General features: G+C 38.2%; 1 protein-coding gene across 1 annotated transcript in view; it reads right to left on the bottom strand.

The window, feature by feature from the left end:
- Positions 1-1,395: 1,395 nt before the first annotated feature.
- MTMR9 (myotubularin related protein 9) overlaps positions 1,396-15,015 on the bottom strand; it is a 55,864-nt gene continuing 42,244 nt past the window's right edge. The window contains exons 9-10 of the mRNA XM_030312706.1: positions 9,312-9,463; positions 1,396-2,933 (exon numbers count right to left, since the gene is read on the bottom strand). Coding sequence (XP_030168566.1) covers positions 2,770-2,933; positions 9,312-9,463 — 316 coding nt within the window. The 3' untranslated portion in view covers positions 1,396-2,769. The remainder of the gene's footprint in view (positions 2,934-9,311; positions 9,464-15,015) is intronic.

The following is a 15,015-nucleotide window of genomic DNA, read 5'->3' as shown; positions in this document are numbered from 1 at the left end:
GCATCCCAAAAATGTAAGCCAGGCTTTACTATGCATTCATTTATAGTATGCTTAATATACATAAACTTGATTATATCTCACTTGATTATTATTGGCTCCTGTGGGGCAATTTGTTTGCTAATTCTGCCACCACTCTCTTTATTAAAGGTTTTTTTTTTAATGTTATTTTTGAGAGAGAGAGAGAGAGCGCACGCGCGAGCAGGGGAGTGGCAGAGAGAGAGGGAGACAGAATCTGTAGCAGGCTCCAGGCTCTGAGCTGTCAGCACAAAGCCTGATGCAGGGCTTGAACTCGTGAACCACAAGATCATGACCTGAGCCAAAGTAGGACACTTACCTAGTGAGCCACCCAGGAGCCCCTTCATTAAAGTTTTTAAAGCCACGTTTATCAAAGGTGATTCTCCAAACTTAATGTTTAGTAAGTATTTTCTCATGAGTATATCCACTGTATATATTCTTCTCATGCAAGGGATGAGTAACTTCATAGTATTACTAAAACCCCTCTTTAAATTATATTGATAATGTACTTTTGACATGGTTCTTGAGTTTGGGAAAATCCTAATATTTGCATTAGATGTCCCCTTTGAAAATGGATACCAAAGTTTGTTTTTATGACCTATAAACGGAACTGAAGGTTACAACCCTTAATTATAAATTAGTACTAAAATGCAAACTTGTCCAAACAGCTTAAGATTGTTGTCTCAATAAGAAAAAAAAAAAGAAATTGAAACACTATTCTATTATTGGACTCTGGCTCACAAATAAAACGTTCGTCAGGAAGACAGGTATAAATCGATGACATACAATTTCTCCATGATCAAGCCTAATAAAAACTTGCACCCACAGAAGCCCTATGGCCAATCAATATCATCAGTGGCAGTCACTTCTAAAGAATCACTTAAAAAAGAAAACTCTCTAAATGTTTTCCCTTATGGATTTGTTAGCTGAGAAGAAAAAGGCTCCTTCATATCTACTCTTGAGACAAAAATAGGAGAAAACAAAAAGGTCAGCTGCATGAACAAATGCAGAGAGCAATTTTGAGGGGTGATAAAAAAGCCAGGATATTTCCTCTTTTAAAGTATTAATATAAACATTTTGTACAATACAGAGATACTGAGAGCATGATTTCCTTTGCTCCTTGCCTTAGCCTTTTTGTGAGAGCTTTCATGCCTGGAGACTCATAACTATAGCCAAGAAAATAAGAGAATAAATATGGGATTGGAGGAGAAGGCAGGCAAATATACCAAAAGAGAGTTCTGATACGCATGGTTTTCCAAGCCTTTTGCTACAAGTCTGAGAAAACAGAAAAAAAAGATGAAGCTTGGGCAACTGGAGATAGAAAGTATTTTGCTACTTTCTAAGGCATCTGAATGTGGCCATAGATGATGCTAGAGGTGATTTTTTAAAATTATATTTTTAGCTTAATACACAGCTCTAAAGCAGGGTTCAGTTTTGGTGTGCTTTACACTGAAATGGTTATATACAGATGGGGTGGAAATAGTATTAAACATTATTCTTCAACTATCCTTTTAATGGAAAACTAGAATTCATAGTATTTGTTAAAATGAACAGTGTCACAAAACAAATGTATATAGAAGGAACTGAACCACAGACTTTAAGAGTAGCAGGCATGAACTAGCATAGCATACGGTCATAACATTGAAACATTTCAATCTGTTTCTGAAGTTTAAAACATAGCTTTGTCATGTTCATAAACTTTCACCTCCACTTCAAGTAGATTTGCCTAACATATAATGGACAAATCAGCAGAATCCAGATAAATGTTCAAAAGGCTCAAGCCAACATGAAAGTTTTAAACTTAGTATTAGTAAACTCTCAGAATACTTAAAAATAAGACACAATAAAACTTAACAAACACAGATACATAAACCAGTGCAATAAGAATTTCAGACAAGGGCAGTGCATCTCTGGTTTAAGGAAACTGTATTTGTAGCTTAATTATAACAAATTAACATCTACCCTAAATGATGGTTTAATACGATATCCAGCATTTGATATGCACTTTATTATGTATTCTCAAAAACCTGAAAAATCAATTCAACAGTAACAATACCATATCAGTAACAAATTCCTACTTTGTTTCTATATTGCACATACTTTTACGGTCTACTGTTAAAATTTACTTCTTAACGTAAATATCAGAGGATTAAACCTATAACCCTTGCAAAAATAATTTACCTTGAATAAATATTCAGATTTTCCTTTCTTGACAAACCAGAATGAGAATGAATTCAGCTTTGTTAATCCAAAGCTATTTTAAAGAGAAGGGCAAAGGTACTGGAAATGGCATGTTAATCACAAAATTCTTGGTTTTTCAACCATTTCAGTTTTGAAAAATATTTCTATATTTGGAGTGTTTAAAAGTCTAATCTTTTTTAAAACTACCAAATATTTCCTAAAGAGATTAATCATATTCTTGACCAGTCTAGAGCAGTGTTTGGAAAGTAGACACAGAAGAATAAATGGCATATAACGCAAATGGCATTAAATAGGTCACCTGTTTCACATAAAATAAAATGACTAGCACCTCCTTTCTGCTCCCAAAGTAAAGAGGCCTAACAGGCCACATGAAACATGAGTAATTACAGTATATTTCACTCATAAAGTATTGAGAAATCCACTACATTTAGAGGGTTCTCACATCTAAAGCCTTAAGTTCAAGGCTACTGTGTAAAAGTGAACTGAAGGGCCAAAGAAAGCGAGGTGGATACAGGTCCAGGAAGGTCCTTACGTAGGTCGTAGGGAGATCTTTCACGGACTCTCCTGCATCTCGTCCTCAGTTTCCAGTTCTGCCAACTGCCTCCTAAGGATATTTACTTTTGCTTGTAATTCCTTGTTATATTCAATGATGTTAACCATTTCTTCATACGCTTCATCCAGATACTTGGAGGATCTGTTCCAACGTAGGAAAATACCTATTGAATCCAGGAAAGGAAGACAGAAGGGAAAAAGATACACATGGTGAATTAACACTGACATTATTCCATGCATTATACATTCTTTTCTCTTTACTTTTCTTCTTCTTCTTTTTTTTTTTTTTACAGTTCACATCTATTTTACTATACTCTGAAATAAGCAGGAATACTGGCGTACTGAAAGAGTATAACTAAATACACTATTTAAAACATCACTATTTCTATGTACATAATCATTCATTCTTCAACCCCCCCCATAAAATTATGATTTTACAATACCATTTTCTGATATATTCAGGAAAATAAGCTGATAATTTACAATGCCATAAACTTTACAGTTTCACAATATAAATTTTTTATTCAATTATAGAACTTCACTCAGACCTGTAGGACCTCATACATGTATAAAATCGCTTTCACTGGGAAAATGACGGTTACGGTAACAGCAAAACTACACACACTGTTATTTAAAAACCTAAACTTCCCAACAAACGAAAGTTCAGGATCAGATGGCTTCAGAGGTAAATTCTACCAAACATTTAAAGAAGTGTTAATACTTATTTTTCTCAAACCATTCCAAAAACTTGAAAGAAAGGAATGCTTCCAAACTCATTCTATGAGGCCAGCATTACCTTTGATACCAAAACCAAACACAACACAAAAAAAGAAAATTATAGGTCAATAACCCTGATGAACATAGATGCAAAAATCCTGAATGAAATTTTAGCAAACTGAATTCAACAATACATTAAAAGCATCTTATGCCACAATCAAGTGGGATTTATTCCAGCGATGCCAGGATGGTTCAATATCCAGAAATCAATCAACACAATACGGCACATTAACAAATAGGATAAAAATAATGATCATCCCAACAGATGTAGACAAAGCATTTTATTAAATTCGACATCCATTTATGATAACTCACAACAAAGTGGATATAGAGGCCATAAATGACAAACCAACAGCTAACACCATATACAACAGGGAAACGTTGAAAGCTTTTCCTCTAGCTCACAGACAAGGAGGCTTACCACTTCAACACAATATTGGAGATCCTAGCCAGAGAAATGGGACAAGTAAAAGAAAAGGCTTCCAAACAGGAAAAGAATTAATAAAACTGCCACTATTTGCAGATGACCTGATACTATATATAAAAAACCCTAAAGACTCCACCAAAAAAACTATTAAAACTAATAAATTCAGTAAAGTTAAAGGATATAAAATTAACACATAAATCTGCATTTTTGTATACTAAGAATGAACTATCACAAATTAAGAAAACAATTCCATTTATAGTTGCATTAAAAAAAGTACCTAATGGGGCGCCTGGGTGGCTCAGTCGGTTAAGCGGCCGACTTCGGCTCAGGTCACGATCTCACGGTCCATGAGTTCGAGCCCCGCGTCGGGCTCTGCGCTGACTGCTCAGAGCCTGGAGCCTGTTTCACATTCTGTGTCTCCCTCTCTCTGACCCTCCCCCATTCATGCTCTGTCTCTGTCTCAAAAATAAATAAACGTTGAAAAAAAAAATTAAAAAAAAAAAAAAAAGTACCTAGGGATAGGAGGAAGATCTTGCACTGAGGAGGTAAAAGACCTGTACTCTGAAAACTGTAAGAAATTAATGAAATAAAATGAAGAAAACGCAAATAAATAGAAGGACATACCATGTTCATGGATTGAAGAATATTGTCAAAATGTCCATACTACCCAAAGCAATTTACAAATTCAATACAATCCCTATCAAAAGGCATTCTTCACAGACATGAAACAATCCTAAAATTTATATGGAACCACAAAAGACTCCAAACAGCCAAAGAAATCTTGAGAAAAGAACAAAGCTGGAGGTATCATCCTCCCTGATTCCAACCTATACTACACAAAGCTACGGTAATCAGAACAGTAGGCTAACAACACAAAAACAGATACACAGATCTATATAGATCAGAATAGAGTCCAGTGGGGTGCCTGGGTGGCTCAGTTGGTTGGGCATCTGACTTCGGCTCAGGTCATGATCTCACTGTGAGTTTGAGCCCCGCGTCGGGCTCTGTGCTGACTGCTCGGAGCATGCTTCAGATTCTGTGTCTCTCTGCCCCTCCCCCCCACTCGTGCTCTGTCTCTCTCTCACTCTCTCAAAAATAAATAAACATTTGGGGCGCCTGGGTGGCGCAGTCGGTTAAGCGTCCGACTTCAGCCAGGTCACGATCTCGCGGTCCGGGAGTTCGAGCCCCGCGTCGGGCTCTGGGCTGATGGCTCAGAGCCTGGAGCCTGTTTCCGATTCTGTGTCTCCCTCTCTCTCTGCCCCTCCCCCGTTCATGCTCTGTCTCTCTCTGTCCCAAAAATAAAATAAACGTTGAAAAAAAAAAATTTAAAAAAAAAAAAATAAATAAATAAACATTAAAAAAATTAAAAAAAAAAGAAGTTTAGATATAAACCCACACTTAGATGGTCAATTAATCTTGAACAAAGGAGGCAAGAATATACAATGGGGAAAAGACAGTCTCTTCAATAAATGATTGATGCTGGGAAAACTGGACAACTACGTGCAAAACGATACTGGACCACTTTCTTACATCATATACAAAAATAAACTCAAAATGAACTAAAGATTTAAATGTAAGAACAGAACCCATAAAACTCCTGAAAGAAAGCATAGGCAGTATGCTCTTTGACGTCAGTTTTAGCAATAACTTTTTGAATATGTCTCCTCAGGCAAAGGCTAACAAAGCAAAAATGAACAATAGGACTACATCAGACTAAAAAGCTTTTGCACAGTAAAGGGAAGCATCAACAAAACACAAACTAATGAATGGGAGAAGATATTTGCAAATGATAGAAATGATAAGGGGTTAACGTCCAAAAGAAATAACAGAATCCTATAACTCAAAATAAAAAAAAAACAATCTAATTAAAAAACTGGCAGACAACTTGAATAGATATTTCTCCAAAGAAGGCATACAGATGGGCCAAGAGACACACGAGAAAATGCTTAACATCGCTAATTATCAGGGTGAAATGCAAATCAAAACCACAATCAGAAATCAGCTCACACTTGTCAGAATGGCTATTATCAAAAAGACAAGAAATAACAACTGTTGGCAAGGATGCGGAGAAAAAGGAACCTTCATGCACTGCAAGTGAAAATGCAAAATTGTATAGCCACTATGGAAAACAGTATGGAGGTTCCTCAAAAAATTAAAAATTGAACTACCATATGACCTAGCATTTTCACTTCTAGGTATTTATCCAAAGAAAATGCACACACAAATCGAACAGATATATGCATCCCTTATGTTCACTGCAGCATTATTTACAATAGCCAAGATATGGAAGCCACCTAAGTGTCCATCGATAGATGAATGAATAGAGAAGATGTGGTATACATACACAATGGAATATTACCCAGCCATAAAAATGAATGACATCTTGCTATTTGCAACAACATAGATGGACTTGGAGGGTATTATGCCAGGTGAAATAAGTCAAGTAGAGAATGATAAATACCATAGAATTTCATTTATTTGTGGAATCTAAAAAACAGAAACAAAACAAACAAAATAAAACAGAAACAGACTCCCAGATACAGAGAACGGTCTGATGGTTGCCAGAGGGGAGGGAGGTGGGGCGACGGACAAAACAGGAGAAGGGGATTAAAAGGCACAAACTTCTAGGTATAAATAAGACAGGGATGCAACGTATAGCAGAGGAAACATAGTTAATAATAGTGTAATGCCTTTGATGACAGGTTGTAGCTAGACTTATTGTGGTTATCACTTTGTAACATACATAATGTTGAATCACTGTGTTGTATACCTGAAATTAATATATGTCAACTACACTCCAATTAAAGAAAAGGATAGAAAAAATAATGCTCTCCCTGCCTGTCTCTTAAGAGGTGGTCTTCCAATTCTACAGGCAAGTCTTCTTTCCCCCATTAATAATTATCCTTTTATTATAGACTAAAAGGAGACATTTTCTCCTCTGTATAGATCTACGTTAACTATATCAGCCCAACATAATGGCTTAAAGATAGTCAAATAAGGAGGTACAGAAACTTTCCAGGCAGCAACATGTCAGTAGCTGGTAAGTTCACAAAGGTTTTATGTTTCTTTAAAACACTTTTTACAAACCAAACTGCCAGGGCCTTAAATCCTGTATGTCCAAATGCTACTCTTTATCAGAAAGGGAAAATAGAAACATAGCTTAAAAACTATCTCCTTTGTTGATTTTTCTGTTATATGAACCTGTATTTAAAATCCTGTTCTTCAACCCAGGAATTACCTTAAATTAATGGTTAACTATGATGTAAATATAAATAGGAGAGAGACATTTTAAGGTCAAAGAGTAGTCTCATTATACAATCCAAATACCTACTGTGGGAAGATTTTCCCTAACAAAATTTCTTCCAGTTCTAAGCTGAGGCACTAAACACATATGGAAACTCTGTTCTTTATGGAGTGGTAGGAATTTATTCATGTAACAACAAAGATTTCCTCCAGTCTCTTAATTTCTAAACTCTCAATGAGGTTTACTCATTGTAACTAGTAAACAAGTTAAACTGTCCTTCAGGCCATTCAATTCCAAAATGTGGCTTTTCTCCCAAGTAGCTAGTCTCTCACTTCAGTTATTAAACATGACAGTGGCTTCTAGGTAAATTGTCCCAGAAATCTTTAACAAAGAAATCACTTTATCCTGCACCTGTGACTATCTACAACAACCAAGAAAGTAAGCAAAGAGAAGTTCTGAACAGCCCAAAATTCCCAAAGCACCAAAGCTCAGGCTCAGAGAATCTGCAGACTCTCTGAGGATACTTTCCCCACAATTCTAACTTGGGGACACCTCAACAGATAAGATTAGAAGCATAAATTGAGGAGGAAGGAAGCAGCTAATGACAGATATGCCAAGAGGAACAAGACCTGAGGGCTGACATTCAAAGAAGTGACAGAAACAGACTCAGTCCCAAACTGAGAGAGCAAAATGATCTGAGGCCTTTTTGCACACAAAAGGCAGTTTCCCACACATGGATTTGCCCTGTGGGCATAACATATGAAAACGTGGTATAGTTAACTGACATGTATGGTAATTCAGTTCAATTACCAAACAGCTACCATTCCTCTGTGTAGGCTCTGTGCTGTTTAATACAAAGATGAATAAAGATGCATTACTACCTTCAAGATGATTAAAAAGAAATGGTATTTTATAGTCTTTGTTTAATGGACAGCTAATATAGTCTAGATAGATTTTGGTTATATTTTTAAGAAGCAGCTTTAGTATTTTATAGAACCTTACTAGAATGACTAGCTAATTAACCCTTCAACAGAAGAACCTATCCTAATGGCTGCTTAATAAAGGAAATAGAAACCATCTCCTTGGAGCTTATAATTTATTCCTGTCCCAGCTACCTACCAACTCTCTCAGACAAAAAATAATGTACTTTCCCTCATTACCCATCAGACTGGCCACTACCAAAGCGGGGAGAAAACCAAAAATATAGGAAGTGGTGGCAAGGATGTAGAGATACTGGAACGCTTGTGCACTGTTGGTGGAATGTAAAACGGTACAGCTGTTATGGAAAACAGTACAGAGGTTCCTTAAAAAATTAAACATAGAATTCTCATATGATCCAGCAATTTCCACTTCTGGGTACACACCCAAAAGAATCAAAAGCAGGGTTATGTGCCAAAAGATGAAAGCAAGCCAGCTGCCCATCAAAGTATGAATGGGTAAGCAAAATGTGGTCTACATATACAATGGAAAACTATTCAACCTTAGAAAGAAGGAAGTCCTCTCATATGCTACAACATGGATGAATCTGAGGACATGATGTGAAGGGAAAGAAGTCAATCACAAAAAAACAAATACTGTATGATCCCACTCATATGGGGTACCTGGAGTGGTCAAACTCAACACAGAAAGCAGAATGGTAGTTAACCAGGGGCTGCAGAGTGGAACAATGGGAAGTTGTTTAGTGAGTAGAGAGTTTCAGTTTTACAAGATGAAAAGTTCTGGAGACCTGTTTCACAACAGTATAAATATACTTGGCAAGACTGAATTGTATACCTAAACATGGTTAAGATGGTAAATTTGTAATCACAATTAAAAATAGAAATGTATCTTTCTATCTGGGGAAAATAACCAACATAAACAGCAGTACCCATTGAATTATCACCGTTAATGTCTGAAATGGGGACTGAACAAAAAAAGTGTGACCAGATCATGGATATGAAAGAGAGAACCATTCCCCACATTGAGAAAAAACAGCAATAACACACAGGTTTGAGGGTCAGGTCCACCAGCTACCATCTTCAAATACAAACAACAGCATGTTCACAGAGGATCCTTGGCTACTGATAACAAATTTACAAAGGATGCACAGCTTACCTTCCCATAGCTGAAGACTCTGCGGAGCAACTGAAGGCCAGATGACGAGATTGTTGGCTTCAAAGAGAGGATTGGTGAATTTACTCAGTTCACTGGGCCGATTGACCCAGGACCACAGAGACATCGTTTTCTGCTGCAGCTTTAACTTACATCTGATTAAGGAAGAAAACTGCCATTAAAGCAGTTAAATTATAACCACCACTATTAAATGCTCCTAATAGGACAAGTGTTTCTCTACGTGTGTTAGAAGGCAGAACACAGGACTTTTAACAGAGGAATAAAATGTTGCAAAATAAAAGTATTTGTGGGATGCCTGGGTGGCTCAGTCCATTGAGTGGCTGATTCGGCTCAAGTCATGATCTAGAGGTTTTGTGGGTTCGAGTCCTGTGCCGGGCTCTGTGTTGGCATCAGAGCCTGCTTGGGATTCTCTCTCTCTCTCTCTCTCTCTCTCTCTCTCTCTCTCACTGTGCCCCTCCCCCACTCGTGCTGTCTCTGTGTCTCTCAAATAAGTAAATAAACTTTAAAATAAAAATATTTGTCAGAAAGTTCAACCAACATTACAACTCTCAATAACAACAAAACTATTCCACAGGCTCTCAAAGCCAGCCAAAAGGATAAAACCAGAATCTGGTCATGTCAGGTATGGTGTTAAGCAGAACATTACTATACCCAAAAGCCCTTTATTGCATCTGGCATTGTGTTTTAATTTAAAATAGCTAAATATAAAACTAACTCTCCTTTTTGTTTTGACAAGTCTAGAATACAAAGAACAGATTACAGACATACTACAAATGGAGGTTGAGTCAGATCTCAAAACTTAAAAATTTTAGACACTGAGATTTTAGGACAAATAAATTACATGTACATAAAATATACATGGACTGTCAAAGATTAAAAATAAAGATGTGTCTTGTGTAAATACAAATACAGATTTAATCTACATTTATATACAATGAACAGCTTCATAATAACCCTGAAGTTCTGTAACACTCTTTTATCACAGAATAAACTCACAGGGATGGAAAATAAACTGGTACATTTTTTGAAAAATAAATTTTAATAACAACTGGAAGATAATTTGTGGTCAAAACCTTACATTAAGTGAAAAGATAGTACATTCAATTTTCACAGGATCCTATTGAAGTTTTACTATAAGATTGGTTTTGTCTCTGAAACTACTTGGTCATTTATAAGGTTCACACAAGTTAATTATGTGCATCCTTTTTATGCCAGCAATAAAAACGATCCACATAATCCCAGAACCCATGTGCTGGAACTTAACTGCTAGGATAGCAAGTCCCGTACTATGTCCCCCAAAACGAGGCATGGCGAGAATAGGAAACCACTGCACCAATTGCTCCTGCAGAAAGTGGTTTGGCCCTGCCCCCCAGCCCTAATCAATCACTGAACTTTTTCCACCTGAGCCCACCCCATACAGCTTTAGAATCCTTCTCAATCAGCCCTACTGGTAGAATCTACCAAATGGCAATCAGAATGTGAGATAAAATGCATTTGTGACCCCTTTATTAAAAGCTAGTTCTGAAGGATGTTAGTAAGTATAATTCCAAAAAGAAATCCATAGTCAAACGTATAACTTAATTTAAATGCTGAATTAAAGGGGCGCCCAGGTGAATCAGTCGTTTAAGTGGTTAAGCATCCTACTGGATCTGGCTAACTCAGGTCATGATCTCACGGTTCAATGGACTGAGCCTCATGTGGGGCTATGCACCGGCAGTGTGGAGCCTGCTGGGGATTCTCTTCCCTCTCCCTTAAAATAGGTAAACTTTAGGGGCGCCTGGGTGGCTTGGTCGGTTAAGCGTCCGACTTCGGCTCAGGTCACGATCTCGCGGTCGGTGGGTTCGAGCCCCGCGTCGGGCTCTGTGCTGACAGCTCAGAGCCTGGAGCCTGTTTCAGATTCTGTGTCTCCCTCTCTCTGTGACCCTCCCCCGTTCTTGCTCTGTCTCTCTCTGTCTCAAAAATAAATAAACGTTAAAAAAAAATTTTAAAATAGGTAAACTTTAAAAACTAAATAAATGCTGAATTAAAGTTACGTACGTTGCTTTATTGAAGAGTGTCTTAAAGCTTTTAATAATTATTTTGTGACTCTGAGAGGGGACTAAATTATGCCACATTCCCCAAATTTATCTATGTAAATCATCAATTCTCTTCCTTGCCCCATCAGAGTATAGTCCAGGGCTGAGTCAAATACGTTTTAAGAAATGGCAGGAGAGGGGCGCCTGGGTGGCTCAGTCGGTTAAGTGTCCGACTTCAGCTCAGGTCTCTCGTGCTCTGTCTAGCTCTCAAAAATTAAAAAAATTTAAAAAAAGAAATGGTGGAAGATATTAGATTTCTAAAACATTAAGTGCCATAAAAAGAATTGCCTTTGTGATGATTATTGGGATGTAATTTTTAATCCCCTAAAAAACAGGCCAAAACCAAAATAAAACATCAAAGCCTTGACATACGACTTTGTTCAGTTCTTTATTTTATTTTAATTATTATTTTAACTCAGCATTTTTATAAAAAATTATTTTTTATTTCAGAGGGACTGTCAAGCAGGGGAGAGGGGCAGAGGAGGGGAGGCAGAAAGAGACAAAGGGAGAGAAAATCTTTTTTTTTTTCAAGATTTTTTTTAACGTTTATTTATTTTTGAGATGGGAAGACAGAGCACGAGTGGAGGAGGGGCAGAGAGAGAGGGAGACACAGAATCCGAAGCAGGCTCCAGGCTCTGAGTTGTCAGCACAGAGCCCAATGTGGGGCTCAAACCCACAAACTGTGAGATCATGACCTGAGCCGAAGTTGATGCTTAACCAACTGAGCCACCCAGGCATCCCAAGAAAATCTTAAGCAGGCTCCATGCTGTGTGGAGCCAGATGCAGGGCTCAATCCCATGAGCCTAGGATCATGATCTGAGCTGAAATCAAGAATTGGAGGATCAACCGAGTCACCCAGGTGCCCCTGTTTTGTTCAGCATTTTGTTTGTTTCTTTTTGACAGACAGCAAGCATGCCCACACAAGTGGGGGAGGGGCAGAGGATCTGAAGCCGGCTCTGCGCTGACAGCAGCAAGCCTAATGTGCGGCTCGAACTTAACGAACCAGGAGATCATGACCTGAGCCACCCACATGCCCCTTGCTCAGCATTTAAAAAGTATTTCTGACCACGAATCCTTTTTGGTGTAATACCTTTTAACATTGCTTGGTATTAGTGTCTATCAAAGAAACTGTAAATACATTTCATTTCACATGCTGACTCCCAACTGCTAAAGGTTACCAATTCTCTTTCCTTTTTTTTAAGCATCAGGTGACAAAGAGCACAGTAAATCAGTGGTAAGCTTTGGGCTCATGTCTAAGCAGGTGATAGAAGACTGAAGGAGGAATGAATGAATGAACTGACATTTTTTAAATGCCTATTTTGTGAAAGGTATGCTAGGAATTTTCATATGTGTGCTATTTGAACCTCCCTATAACCCAGTCTGGCAGAGATTAATTTTTGCCTTTAACATTAACAGAAATAGATTCAGAGAAGTCACATGGTTAGTAGGTGGTATGGTGGAGATTCAAACTCAAATCTCCTAACTTCAAGTCCTGAACTTTTTCCTTTTAAAGTATGTTGGAGAGAATGAGGAAGGGGCTGATGGCAGTGAAAAAGAAAAGTCCCTCAAGTTTCTCGGAGTATATTTTAAAATGTTGCCTTTGGGTGTGGGACTTCTGGAATGGTAGTGAGGATCTCTGTATATCTTCTCTAAAAAGTCATGAAAACAGTGGCAAAAATGGTCAAAATTAATTACTTTTAAAACTCTGGGAATTAACAAAAGGCTTGGGACAATCTGAGGAATACTCATTCAAGAAAAACTAATGAGACTCTGAAAGAACAGCAGGATTTGTGGCATTTTAACTTGGTCAATGCCAACACCCTTTCCCCAGCTCTGCAGTAGCCTTGTAGCCACCGGAAGGGCAGGCCAAGTTTGGAGCTCCTCAAAAAATACCACCCCCAGGGGCGCCTGGGTGGCTCAGTCGGTTAAGCGCCCGACTTCAGCTCAGGTCACAATCTCGCGGTCCGTGAGTTCGAGCCCCGCGTCGGGCTCTGGGCTGATGGCTCAGAGCCTGGAGCCTGCTTCCGATTCTGTGTCTCCCTCTCTCTCTCTGCCCCTCCCCCGTTCATGCTCTCTGTCTCAAAAATAAATAAAAAACGTTAAAAAAAATTAAAAAAAAAAATACCACCCCCAGAGCACGGTCACTATTTGATGCATCTTACAGCTCCCTGGCAAAGCCTCCTTTGCAGAGTGTTGTAGTTATCTGACTTGACTCACAGTTTTCTTGGAGGGAAAAACCCTATTCCCCAGGGTGTTTGTCAAAAATAATGAGCAGAAACTAACATCACAGCTGCTTGAGGCTGCCATAACAACTGGGGCAAATAAGAGCCTGGGAAAAATCGTAAAAGTAAGATTTGGGGAATGAGATGGCCATGGGCAACAGGGGATGGGGGTGAGGTGGGGAGGGGGCTATGTGAAGCTCTGACATATTGCTGGGAATTTAAACGGGTGTGCACATGCCCAGAAAATGCTTGAGATAGCCCCAGTCTTTCTCCTCTGGCTGAACCTGGGGCCCTGTACAAGCTGAAGGCTAAAGCAGAGTTGTAAACCACCTGCGAGTTGAAGTCATGCCTAACACACACATAGGGCCCCTCAGCAAAGGGTGAATGAGTTATTCATTCAGAGGGTGGAAGATCTAATTTCCAGATTTGCCATATTATATTATCTAAAACATCGGTTTTCCAAAAAACAAATTATAACGCACATAAAGAAACAGGAATGCATGGCCCATACTCAGGGGTAAAAAAAAAAAAGGCAGTCAAAAGAAATTGCCCCTTGGATGAGGAAGGACATATTGAACTTGCCAGACAAAGACTTTACATCATCTATCATAAATATGTTCAAAGAGCTAAAGAAAAATGCCTGAAAAGTTAAAGTATGATAACAACGCTATACCAAATAGACAATATCAGTAAAGAAGTAAAAATTATAAAGAAGAACCAAACAGAAACCCTGATTTGAAAGTATAACTGAAATGAAGAAATGACCATAGGAGGTCAACAGTAGATGTAAGCTGGAATTTGAAGATAGGTCAATTGAGATTATTAATTTCTGAGGAAAAGAAAGAAAAATTGAAGAAAATTTTAAAGAATCTCCAAACCCATGGAATACCACCAAATATACCAACATATGCATAATGGGAGTTCCAGAAGGAGAAGAGAAAAAGGGAGAACAAACGTTTGGAAAATAATGTCTAAAAACTTCTCAGGGAGCCTGGGTGGCTCATCCGACTTTGGCTCAGGTCATGATCTTGCTGTTCATGAGTTCGAGCTCTGCATCAGGCTCTGTACTGACAGTTTGGAGCCTGAAGCCTGCTTCGGATTCTGTGTCTCCCTTGTCTCTCTGCCTTGCCCCTGCTTGTATTGTCTCTCTCACTCTCTCTCTCTCTCAAAAATAAACGTTAAAAAAAAATTAAAAATGTCTCAAGTGTGATGAAAACATTATCTACATACCCTAAAAGATCAAGGAACTCCAAGTGGGATAAATTCAAAGTGTTCCACACTAGGACACATCAACGTCAAACTGTCAAAAGCCAAAGAAAAAGAGAATTGTAAAAGCAGAGAAAAATGATCCATTATGTACAAGGGACCCTCAATGAAAATAGTGGCTGA

This window comes from Lynx canadensis, chromosome B1, assembly GCF_007474595.2.
Source record: "Lynx canadensis isolate LIC74 chromosome B1, mLynCan4.pri.v2, whole genome shotgun sequence".
In the NCBI taxonomy this organism is placed as follows: Eukaryota; Metazoa; Chordata; class Mammalia; order Carnivora; family Felidae; genus Lynx; species Lynx canadensis.
The sequence above is the reverse complement of the archived record's forward strand: the minus strand, read 5'-3'. Positions and strand labels throughout refer to the sequence as shown.